The 11,183-nt window shown below is 52.8% G+C and overlaps 5 protein-coding genes across 5 annotated transcripts; 3 read left to right on the forward strand and 2 right to left on the reverse strand.

Annotated features, from left to right (window-relative positions):
* Nucleotides 1-1,307: 1,307 nt before the first annotated feature.
* QC761_113650 (uncharacterized protein) lies at nt 1,308-2,839 on the forward strand (the record flags this gene model as incomplete). The annotated part of the gene is made up of 3 exons (XM_062874644.1): nt 1,308-1,828; nt 1,880-2,280; nt 2,341-2,839. 3 exons carry the CDS (start codon nt 1,308-1,310, stop codon nt 2,622-2,624), a joined length of 1,206 nt encoding a protein of 401 aa, XP_062737781.1. The 3' UTR covers nt 2,625-2,839.
* Nucleotides 2,840-3,608: 769 nt separating this feature from the next.
* On the forward strand, nt 3,609-5,840 carry QC761_113640 (uncharacterized protein; the record flags this gene model as incomplete). Its single annotated transcript, XM_062874643.1, has 2 exons — nt 3,609-4,838; nt 4,897-5,840. The coding sequence occupies exons 1-2, from the start codon at nt 4,331-4,333 to the stop codon at nt 5,838-5,840; spliced, it is 1,452 nt and encodes a 483-aa protein (XP_062737782.1). The 5' UTR covers nt 3,609-4,330.
* A 343-nt stretch (nt 5,841-6,183) lies between these two features.
* On the reverse strand, nt 6,184-7,253 carry TVP23 (Golgi apparatus membrane protein tvp23). Its single transcript, XM_062874642.1, has 3 exons — nt 7,027-7,253; nt 6,638-6,967; nt 6,184-6,574 (listed from the first exon to the last, which is right to left on the reverse strand). The coding sequence occupies exons 1-3, from the start codon at nt 7,115-7,117 to the stop codon at nt 6,420-6,422; spliced, it is 576 nt and encodes a 191-aa protein (XP_062737783.1). The 5' UTR covers nt 7,118-7,253; the 3' UTR covers nt 6,184-6,419.
* Nucleotides 7,254-7,579: 326 nt separating this feature from the next.
* On the forward strand, nt 7,580-8,808 carry QC761_113620 (uncharacterized protein; the record flags this gene model as incomplete). Its single annotated transcript, XM_062874641.1, has 3 exons — nt 7,580-7,619; nt 7,675-8,334; nt 8,398-8,808. 3 exons carry the CDS (start codon nt 7,580-7,582, stop codon nt 8,652-8,654), a joined length of 957 nt encoding a protein of 318 aa, XP_062737784.1. The 3' UTR covers nt 8,655-8,808.
* Nucleotides 8,677-10,899, reverse strand: QC761_113619 (uncharacterized protein; the record flags this gene model as incomplete). The annotated part of the gene is made up of 3 exons (XM_062874640.1): nt 8,677-10,178; nt 10,231-10,288; nt 10,342-10,899. 3 exons carry the CDS (start codon nt 10,897-10,899, stop codon nt 8,677-8,679), a joined length of 2,118 nt encoding a protein of 705 aa, XP_062737785.1.
* Between the last annotated feature and the right edge of the window lie 284 nt (nt 10,900-11,183).

Here is an 11,183-nt window from a genome sequence, read left to right on the forward strand (position 1 = left end):
TGGAAGAGGTTTTTTGTTATTGCTTTGCGTAAGGTGTTTGCTTGGTGAGGTGAGAAAGGTATGCGTAAGTTTGTCGCAAGCTGGGTTGGGCCGGCCGGGGAGGATGATGACCCGACCGATGTCTGCCGCCACCACCTACCATCCCAAGATGAACGGGCCGGCCTTGTCTCTCGGTCAAGGAATTTGGTTGACCGAGGGGATATCAAAATAGAAGAATGGGAGTACCCGTCGGGTCGGGTATGCACACACAAACTTCTTCTAGATGCATCGGGGAGCGTGGTGGCTGGCTGGTTGGATTTGTGGCTGGATGAGGGATGTTGTGTAAGTCTGGGGGGGTGATCTATCGCGAGAATTCTGCATGCAATACGGGGGAAATGGTAGAAATAGTATGTAGGGTGGTGAGAACGTTGTGAGGAGGATGGGGAGAGGTTGTTATCCGATCCGATCGGAGCCGATCATCAGTGATTGTGATATTGTTGTTGACTACCTTAGACATGGCACAGCATGCTCTAGTTGGTGTTGGCAGGCGGGCGGCCCTTTACACTGCAGAGGGTAAGTCTGAAAGGGCGGCTTGCAGAGGGCTGAAACTCGGATTGTCGATGGCATGTGCGGTTGATGAGAGACGGGCAGTGGTGGGCTATGCCCGTGGTGTCCCGATGTGGAGGCATCGGATCATTTTGTGTTACTGTGATGATCTCCTGTCACGGACGCCTCGTTGCTGATGATCGTTTCAGGAGCGCTAATTCCCTTCTGTTGTCTTGAGTGATGTTATCGCCTGAAAAGCCACTGGAAGTGAACCCTATCTCAAGTCCGATCTTGGCATATCTCATGACCGCCTTACCGCTTCAGCCCACCTGTACAAGCAGCCCGGGATGGAGGTTGACCAAAAAGTCCGATCATGTCGATCACCCGTTACCCGTGCCGCTTGCCGGCCTCGGGTTGGGGTAGTGGGCTCCGGATTGAGGTGGGGCTAGCCGTCGTGGCTGGTAGACCCGCCGTGCCTCCCCGGAAATGAGTGGGGCCGGCCGGCCGGTGTTTATGACCCGGACCGGGCTGCCGTGTCGGTGTTTGTCAACTGTGGTGTTGGGACCGTGGTAATTTGTTGACCTAGTATTTGACCGTGGGATTTTGGAGGTGGAGCTGAGTAGTTGTCAACACTACCATAGGTGTTGATCATCAGCGCGGTCTTGACAGAATGAACTTGAAGGTTGGAAGTTGTCGGTGGACCCTAACCCTGAAGTTAAATCTCTCGCCTGGAGCGAGCGTTAACTGGGTTAGGGTTATTCTCTGATAAGATAGGCTTAGCAATGCACCTTGCTGGACAAGCAGCTTTCGCCGCGCAACCACACCATTGCATCACACTAGATAATTATCAAATCATCATGGCAACAACAAGCCCCGAAGCTACGTCCGAACCGCAAGTCGTCTTCAAGGCCGGGAAAAAGAGAAAAGCGTACCGCCAACGAGTCGAAGAACCTGAAAGCGCGAACGCTGATAGCCAGCATGCGATCGAGCCAACCCCAGAAAACCCCCCAGCGGTAGCAGGCAATGGCGCGCAAACAACAGCTGCTGAACAGGACGAAGAGAAAGGCCTCTCTGTCGCCGAGGTACTCAGATTACGAAACTCGCGAAAGCACAAGTTCGGCGGCGTTGGCTTCCGCGCAAGGCCCGGACAGTCGACACATGGCGATGACGACGGCAGCGTCCCCGAGGAGCAAAGCCTGGTTCTCCACGGCAGTGCCGAGACGGAAGCAGAACCCTTCGGCGGAATCACACAACGGTTCGCGCCCCAGACAGGTCTGGCTGGCGATCAAGTCAACAAGCATATGTGAGTCTCCCTTTTGGATACACCGAGCGACCCAGAGGCTGATCAAGCAAGGGAGGAATATGTAGAATCTGCATTGGCTAGACGAAAGCGGCAGGCCGCGGAGCTCACAGTACAGCAAGAAAGCCTCGATGCTGGCGCATCATCAGCAAATGCGGCCAACTCAGATTCGAGAACTTTGCCTTTCAGTGGCCCACAGGTGGATTCGCAGCGAGCTTTACAAGGCAAGCTTATGGAGATTGACCTGGGTGATGAAGCTCGCGAGCGCAACATCGAGATGACGGAGCGTGCTCGAAAGCGATTACAAGGGCAGATCGACGAGGAAGATGAGAATGAGGGCCGAAGGAAGACCCGCCTTGGCCCAGATGGGAAGCCATGGCGTGGCCGGAGGCGCAGAGGAAGCGAAGATATCAAGCGAGATCAGCTCGTGGAGGAGTTTTTGAGCGAGAACAAGCGTAAGTGGACTATGAACTCACACTTTCAGCCTGTAAGGATTTTAGCTAACCTCCTCGCAGTCGATATCTACGATGTACCTTCGGCAGAAACTCCCAGTGCGGCTGACCTGGGAGAAGGAGATGAATACGCAGCAGATGATCGCATCGCTGAAGAATTCCGCCGTGATTTCATGGACGCCATGGCGCAGAGACACCGGAAGAAACGTGTAGCTCAGCCCGCTGCTAAGCCTGGCGCCAGCCGAACAGAAGAGGTCCTCAAAGGGCCGAAGTTGGGTGGCAGTCGAAACGCAAGAGCAGCCATGCGGGAGATATTACTCAAAGAGCAGGCCACGAAGCGAAGGTGAAATGTGGTTCTCTAGGCGCGCAGCCTTGCAGGGGGATGAGGCTTGGGGTCTTGAGGAATGCATTTACAACATGCATATGCGAAGTCGAGGCTCAAGACTCTCGCACTTAAGCAAAATTTTCGGATTTCCTTCGTTTCGGGCCAATACACCACTAAATGCTGACAGCCCTATGGTACCCTGGGGGTTAGATAGCCAGGAGTTTTCTTACTCACACAGCGCTTTTAAAAATACATGCGATGCTCAAGATTGTCGGTGTAAGCTAGCTTGGCAGCTGAATTCCTCAAGGCAGGACAATTGATTAATCCACCACGTGTTTTCTGCAATCAAGGGTCACCGAACGGCTCTAGACTTTCTAGATCAGATATGTTGAGAGCGGCCAAGGCCATGCCAGGCGACTATACTCCTAACGCATTTCAGGATCATTGGCCCCCATTCGTTGGAGTCGCTCTCATTTGACAGGATCAGCGATAAGACGCAGCTCAGCCCCATGCTTGCTGACACCCGCCGCCCCCCGCCTTGGGCTGCAGGGAAATAAGAAAAGAGACAGAGAAAAATGATTCCACGAACTGCCTGGAAACGCGTGATTGGAGTGGCGTGGATTTCCCCCCTCTTGGTTACGAGCAAACTCGCACTGTCACACAGCTTCTCAAACACAGCTTACACCACAGGCGGAGTATCACCTCAGAAACTTGCTATCGTCTTATCAGTCTGGGACACTGTTTTCTTACTCAGTCACTGTATGCACGCGGTGTAAGTCAGGGTGTCAGCGGGAACCGTCCCGCTCCAAAGTATGGATCATCGCGTTGCTATATTGGGCTTTCTTTCCAAAAAGGGTCACTATCGGCTGGGTAAGCGATTGGCCAGCTGCAGCTTGATCAAGGCAATTCAGGTGTATCGTTGCAACCACAAATCTGTCTCTTTGCATTCTTTTCTGGTGGTTATGTACGAATAAGTCTGGTGAATGCGACGTCAACGACGGGGAGAGAGATATTGGAGTGTTGCCACAGTAGGAGAGGAGGCGAAGGGACTTGGTTTGGTTGAACGGACAGAGTTGCACCGTTGCGGCGTCGCTTTTTCGTTTCACACACACAGCAAGTTTAATTAAAGTGGTGGTGTGCTTTGTTGCCTTTGGATTTTAAGGAGGGGGAGGGGGAAGGAGGATCTCTCAATCTGATAGGAGCAAGTCACTCAGAAACCGGCACAGTGCGGTTCTTCTTTTGAGGCATATCGATGGATCGGTGGTTGAGTGGGACGCTCAAACCGAAAAGGGCGTTTTCTGGTTGGTGAAAAAAAAACATCTTTTTGTCTGCGCCTCTCAGCCCTTTGGCTGTGCACAGGGGGGGTGGTTGGACTGCGCGCAATCCTTTCCATCTTTCTCAACTGGGGGGTCACAAGAGAGAGGGAGCGCTTGGGCGGTTTGGGTCTGGCTTGGGGTCTTGTGTGGGATTGGTGCTTACTCGGAGCCTTGCACAATCTCTCTCTGTCTGGCAGCACGGCTTACCTCTTTTTTACTCTTTTCAACGAAAGGGAATTGACGACGGCATCAATTACACATCGGAATTTGGTGCCCAGAAGACGCGCGGGCGGACAACCGAACTCGACGACGACGATATCGGCCATGAGATTGTCAACTTGAAAGGGACGATTGACTCGGATATCACGAACGGCAAACTATTCTGGACGAGTCCAGGAACCGACAAAGGATAATGAGGATATCGATGAGCCGGGCCTGGATGGCCGTCACATACATGGTGCTTGGATTAGCGAATGGGCAAGATCGTGGGCAAGATGCCGCTTCACCTATAAATACTGGAGTTGGGAAAGCCAATGAATCTGTGCTATTCGACCCCTTGAAATTCAAGGGCAATTATAACCCTGAGGCGGCCATATTCTTGGTCAAAGGGAGTATGCCTGGGACCACTTTCACCTGGAGGAGTCAAAACTACGAGGTTGTCAACAAGATCGCGCTCTGGCAAAGTAGCGAGGACAACAGCGCCATGAGTGGTATGAGCCCACCACAGGAGATTACTTTTGTGGCAGTCGTATACGAGAACCCCCCAGAACAGCCGTCCGGACAGTTTCCCGAGGTGACAACGTCAACAAACACGCTCAACCTTATGATGAAGCCAACAGTTCCATCACCAACACCTGGGGCCCCAGGTGTGAGACTACGCCAACCTCCCAAGTCCGATGGTTGCAGCAAATTAATTTCAGGTATGTGCTGCCACCTGTTACTGATCCAGGTGGGAAATGATATTAAGAATGGATATAGCCCGACAGAACGGCCCTGGCGGTTCCCTCATGTTTGACCCGAATGAGCTTAGAGCAAAGTGTGACAAGGTGTTCAAGCCAGGTTTTCCACTCTACTTTGTGGCCAGTTGGGTGGACAATGGTCAATACCGCAAGAGTTATAGCAGAGCCTTTACAGTGGTTTATCATGAAGAGGGATATGCGGTCGCCTCCACCAACCCTCTATTCAAAGATACAAACCCTTATATTCAGATGGGAAGCGATGACGGGACTGATGCACCAGAAGCACCTTCGGCAACCTCAACCCCTCTGGGTGGCGGCTCCATACCGACCAACGGAGACCCAGCCGCCTTGAGCCCAGCCCCAAAGAGTGGACTTGAGCTGGGAGCCATCATCGGCATCGCCGTCGGCTGCGGTCTAGCAGGTCTCCTCGCCGTCCTAGGAATCATCTGGTTCGTCGTCCGCCGCCGCCAACAAAAGCAGAACCTCCACCCCACCGGCTCCTTCAACTCTGACCACCGCGGCGACGATCTCATGGCCGAGAAAGAAGCCCACACCGGCGTCGACGTAGACGCCTCACCAAACTCGCCTTACTCCGACGACGGTCACCCCAACGGCACATACCCAACAGGCACCGCCGTCACAACAATAGCCGCGCCAGCAGCGGCAGCTCCTCCTCACCTTCAAGACCAATCCCGTTCTTACACACCATACTCTGACCGAGCAGGAGCCGCAGCCGGAATTACCACCACAACACCAAGCACCCGAACGGAATCTCTTGCCCAAAACGACGACGGGGCCCGTGCCAACGTTCCCAGCCCAATACCAGGGCGGGCGACACCACGGGGTCTAACCACACCATACGCCCACTTGGTAGAGGAAGGAATGACGGAGGATGAAATCAGGAGGTTGGAAGAGGAGGAAAGGCAGCTGGACGCTGCGATTGAACAAGCAGGGAGACGATAAAGAAACAAGACGGAGAAAGAGAAAGGGCGCCAGCGGCGTTAAAGGTTGCATGATACCGAATTAGCCAGTCTCGTATTGATTCTTCTGTCCCAACTTCACCTCTGCAGTCGTTTTGGCATAAAACTTGGGACCACAGTATGATTGAACATGGTGCGAAACAGGGGTTTGGGGGTGTGTTTTGCATAGCATCGCGCGTCATTCGTTCAAAGAGACTTGTGAGAGGTCATTATCCATTATCAGTCAGGTCGAACTATGACAAACCATATGTCTTCTTTCAAAGTATGATACCCTGTGGCTCTCCATCACAATTACCAAATTACATAACCTCGATAACTCTGATGCTGTTTCAAACAAGATGATTCCATTTTCCTTCGCCCGGCCCAGAAGCTAGATACGCTCCCAACCTGAACTTTATAATACCAAAAGAAACATAACAAAACGGCCATGCTAGCCCAAGTTTCCTCAAAAACGCCAATGCCTACGCCCCTGCAATCATACACTTCCCGCATCCCAAACTTGTAAGATGGCTTCCTATACTAAACCCCCTTCTCTTGAACCACCCCCACCCAACATAACCCATCATCTCGTAAAGAACCTCCCCACCATATTACTCGCAATGCTCCCCGCCAAATTCCCACCATTAAACGCGCTCCCCGCAATATTCGACGCCTGGCTAAACTTGTCGCACCTCGAAAAAGCAAGCGAGTTCGTGATCGTCAACACAAGCGCAATAGCTACCACCAAACCGTCAGCACCTTCCACTCCCTCAACCACTCATTACCCAAGGTTATACTCACCAATAAGCGGCAACCAAATAAACTTGAAACTAAACACCGCCACCACCGCCAGCGCGATCCAAAACAGCGGCTGGGCGTAAATCGCAATCCAAAAGAACCTACTGTCCGTCGCGTTGATCACCTTTGTCCCCGGCTCGCTGCTCTCAAACACCCAGTGGGAGTCCCCAGTCGACGGGTCGACTTCGTTCCACCAGCGGAGGCCGACCAGGCGGCGGCCGGCGATGTTTTTGAGGTAGTAAAAGTCGGCGGCGAGGAGGAGGATGGTGATGATGAAGATCATGACGAGGTTGTCGGTGAAGAGGAGTCCGAAGAGGTAGACTAGTAAGCTCGCTGGGGGAAGGGGAATCAGTGAATGCGACGGGGTTGGTAGGAAGAGGGGAAAAACTTACAGACTCGGAAGCCTAGGAATGTGAGGAGGGTTATTGGGTGGGAGGATAATCGCCAGCTCAGGGAGCCTGCCGCTGGTTGGGGTTGTTCCATCTTTTCAATCGTATGCGTCTGGTATGTTCAAGCTGGCGTGCGCCGTGCGCGTGTGGTGGATGGTGATGATTGATAGCTATCTTTTTTGGTGGTGGTGGTGTCTTTGGAGCTGTTGGCTTAGGTGTTAGTGCGCATTACGGAGTACGTGGTGCGTCAACGGGGGTCTAGGCTCCTGAACAGAATTGACAGCTGTGAGGGACGGGTTTGGCAGCTGGTGAAACGGCTTACATCGGGCCCCCCTTTTCGGCTATTGACCCAACATCGATCATCCCGTCCCCGCTTCACGACTTACACCACACTTGCTTTCCTGTTGGGGAAGTGAGATATACCAGGTCCGTTGTTTATATTTCTTTTGGATATTAGTGAAGATCTTTCGTGAGAGTTCGCTTTCAACCCTCGGCTTCTCATCATTCGTCATCGTAACCCTTTCCGAGACTCACTCTCACACTCACTACCGTCAACATGCCAACCACCTCCACCCTCCGCCGGGCACTCTTATACGGTATGTTTCCCCCTCATTCCACCGCCTTTTCTCTCACTCACCAACAACTCCCCAGTCCCCTCCTCCTCCCAAAAATTCCTCTCCAAATCCCTTCTCCTCCCCCACACAACAGACAACATAACCTATGACCTCGAAGACTCCGTCACCTCCTCCCTCAAACCCACCGCCCGCACAAACCTCCTATCCCACCTCTCCTCCCTTCCCAAACCTCCCCCCAACATCGGTGAACTCGCCGTCCGCATAAACGCCATCTCCACTCCCTATGCCCTCACCGACCTCACCACCCTCGCCCCCTTACCCTCCTCCACCCTCTCTACAATCGTGATCCCCAAAGTCAACTCCCCATCCGACCTCACCTTCGTAATCGACATTCTCCGCCAAGTCTCCCCCCAAAATGAACCACCAAAGAAGGTCATCGCTCTGATCGAGTCCGCCAAGGCGGTCATGGACCTGAAGCAAATCTGCGAGGCAGGAAAGGGGTGTCTTGACGGCTTGATCTTTGCTGCCGAGGACTTTGCCTTGGATCTGAGCTTGACTCGCACGCCGAGTCTTCGGGAGTTCTTGTACGCCAGGAGTGCGATTGCTACCGCGGCGAGGGCGTTTGAGCTGAGTAGCACTATTGATTTGGTGTGCACATCTTACAAGGGTGAGGAAGGGAAGGCGAGGTTGGAGGAGGAGTGCAGAGATGGGAAGGAGGTAGGGTTTAACGGGAAGCGTAAGTTTGATCCGTCCAGGATTGTCCCAACTTTGATGAACGGGATACTGACAGGTGAACCAGAATGTATACATCCCAGCCAGGTTGAGATCGCGCAACGAATGTTTGCGCCGGATGAAAAAGAGGTCGAGTGGGCTGTCAGAGTAGTGATTGCAGATGAAAAGGCCCAGGCTGCTGGAAGAGGGGCGTGGACACTGGATGATAAGATGATTGATGCTCCCGTGGTTGGGAAGGCTCATTCCGTCGTCACCAAGGCCGAAAAATGTGCCATTGACGTAGAGGGACTGAGGAGGAAATGGCAGGGTCAAGAACCAGAGTAAAAACGAAAAATGCCCAAACCAATCAGGTTTCGTATAACTGTCTATACTGCCCAGGTATTGCAAGCCTTTGGCCAGACCTCCACATCCTGCCCGGTAACGATAGATCCGCTCTATCCTGCCCCAGGTATCTCGGTAATATTCTTGCAGGTGGCCTTGAATTCCGTTCCGGGGTTCTGGGACCCAACAAAACCTCCGTGTCGGAGTTTTCAGCAAGATCATTGGCTCCAATAATAGGCGCATACTGGCGGTGTTGGGCATCGTGAGCTGTGTTGGACCCTTCACCTTCAAGCTCTTCAAGGCTGAAGTACTCTTCAGTCTTGACTGGAACACCATTATCCTCTACCGCCAAGGCATCGCTCAACTCCCCAAGATCTTCCTCTTCTATCCGTCTGATAAACTCGTCCATGTCTTCCCTGTACGGTGCTTCCGGTCTTTGTACTGTCGAATTCGGTTCCTGGAACCGTACCCTGTTACTGAATCCCTGCGCAAGTTGTTGAGATGCAATCATGGTTCTTGGTGGCGAGCCTGCTTCGTGTCGCTGAACCAGGTCGCTAAGCCGGCGGTCAATTCGCAAGCCCTCGGCGGAGGTATTGGTATGGAACGGCTGGGAATTGGACGCGTGATACTGCCCGAGAAATTGCTGTTGGCTTCCGCCGTTGGCATGATACGAACTTGGTGCTTGAACATAGTGCCGCGAGTGCATAGGCACAATATGGTTGGTCACAAATTCCTCCAGGTATCTTTGTTCGCCAAGAACCTGTCGCCGGCCCAGTGTTTGTTCAGAAGAATAAGGCTGCCTGTTTGGTAGCGCATGATGCTGATGGAAAGGCTCCTGTTTTATCTCATTGATGGGGGTTGGATTGGTGTTAGAGTAGGGGCTGTCTGGAAGCAGTTGGATCCTCCTCTGTATTTCAGGACCACGACGAGGTTGCGTGGCAGCATCCTTGGAGTCGTTGAATGCCGTAGGTACTTGCTCAGTGGGCTTTAGCAACTCCGCCAGCAGCGATGGATCGGTTTGCGTCTCAGCATCTTTGTACCTAGGCAACACTATTGTGACAATATGCCCGGAGGCTGAGGGTACAACACCGGGACTTTCTTGTCTTGAGGAGTTTTTCGGTAAAGGTGTTTCCAATTGCCCTGATGGTTGTACTCCAGGATGTCTTTCCACAGAAAGTCTGATGTGATTGGTATGATCCACTGGCTGGCTTATGGACTTACTCACTGACCAGCTATTATGGAGAATTTGTTGCTCACGATGACTTCCTTTCTTAGCAAAGTGCCGACGCTTTCTTTCTTGCTCGTATGCTACGGTGTTAGTTCTCGATGGGCTTGAAAAGTAGGATTCGTCCTGGTTAAGATCGTATGAAGAGTCCCGCGGGTGGGCAGAAACATATTGCCTTGAGGTTCTTGATGGGAGGGCAAGGGGCCGGTGAGCCGAATGGTGGCGGTCTTCAAATACCTTGCTGAAACTGGTAGACTGTCGTGACCCCGGAGCATAGCTGGGTTGATGGTCATGTCTGCTGACTTTGGTCAAGTCAGCCAATACCCATCATTAGCATGCTGCCCCCTTACTTACCTGGTGCGAACTTATGATCTGGTACCCTCATACGGCTTTCTGTGTTTATGACTTGCAGCTGTGAACTGTTAATTTGCTCGTATGTTCCCGTGTTTGATAGAGTGGGCTTACTGGAACCCGGTCCGTCCTGACCTTCGCCTCCTGGTCTAATTTTCCGTTACGATCTTTGTTTGGTTGTTTCCTACGGTTTATTTCCCCTTTATACTCGTACTTGTCCGCGTGAGTTTTGTACCTGCGCCGTTTCTCAAAGCGAGGTTCAACTTGTCCACCATCAAAACCATGCTCCAAGGACACCGAGGGACTGCGTGAGACAGATCTGCCCCGTTTCTTGCCTCTGATGATATCGGTGTCTCGATATCTTGGGGAGGAAGTGAGTCGCAACCTTTCGTCACTGTCAAGCGCCGTAAGAAGAGAACGATGGGGGTGTCGGTTCTGTGTCCGTTGAACCCAGGCCCGGACGCGCTCACTAGGGTCGGCTCTGTCGTCTGGAAGGTAGCGCTTTCCTGCATTGTTCAGGGGCTTCTCGACTGCCTCGGTGTGCCGACCCCGATCATGCGATCTCTCCTTGGTGTTCCTTGCGTGTCTGCTTCGTTCGGGTTGGTCAGAGCGTCGATGGTCATCTTTGGGTCGGTGATTATGCTTCTTTTTTCGCGACGCCGCCGCCGTCATCCACAGCACATCGTCATCCATGACAAATTACCGGGGCCAGCGAAGCCTGGGGAGGGCTCAAGATGGTGAGAGAGTCTCCCCTTCCGTACCGAGACGTCCCGGTGGGAGGTTCTGAGTGATGCACATCATGCCTTGCTCCTTCCCCCTCATTCTTCTATGATGTTAGGCATTGGCGGGGTCTGGACTCAGCCAGGGAAGGTGCCATACATCGATCACATCACAATCGGCAGGAGCCGCCAGCAAAGGCGATCAAGTACCAGCTTGATTTCCATCCATCACCTCTA

This window comes from Podospora bellae-mahoneyi (genome assembly GCF_035222275.1).
Source record: "Podospora bellae-mahoneyi strain CBS 112042 chromosome 1 map unlocalized CBS112042p_1, whole genome shotgun sequence".
In the NCBI taxonomy this organism is placed as follows: domain Eukaryota; kingdom Fungi; phylum Ascomycota; class Sordariomycetes; order Sordariales; family Podosporaceae; genus Podospora; species Podospora bellae-mahoneyi.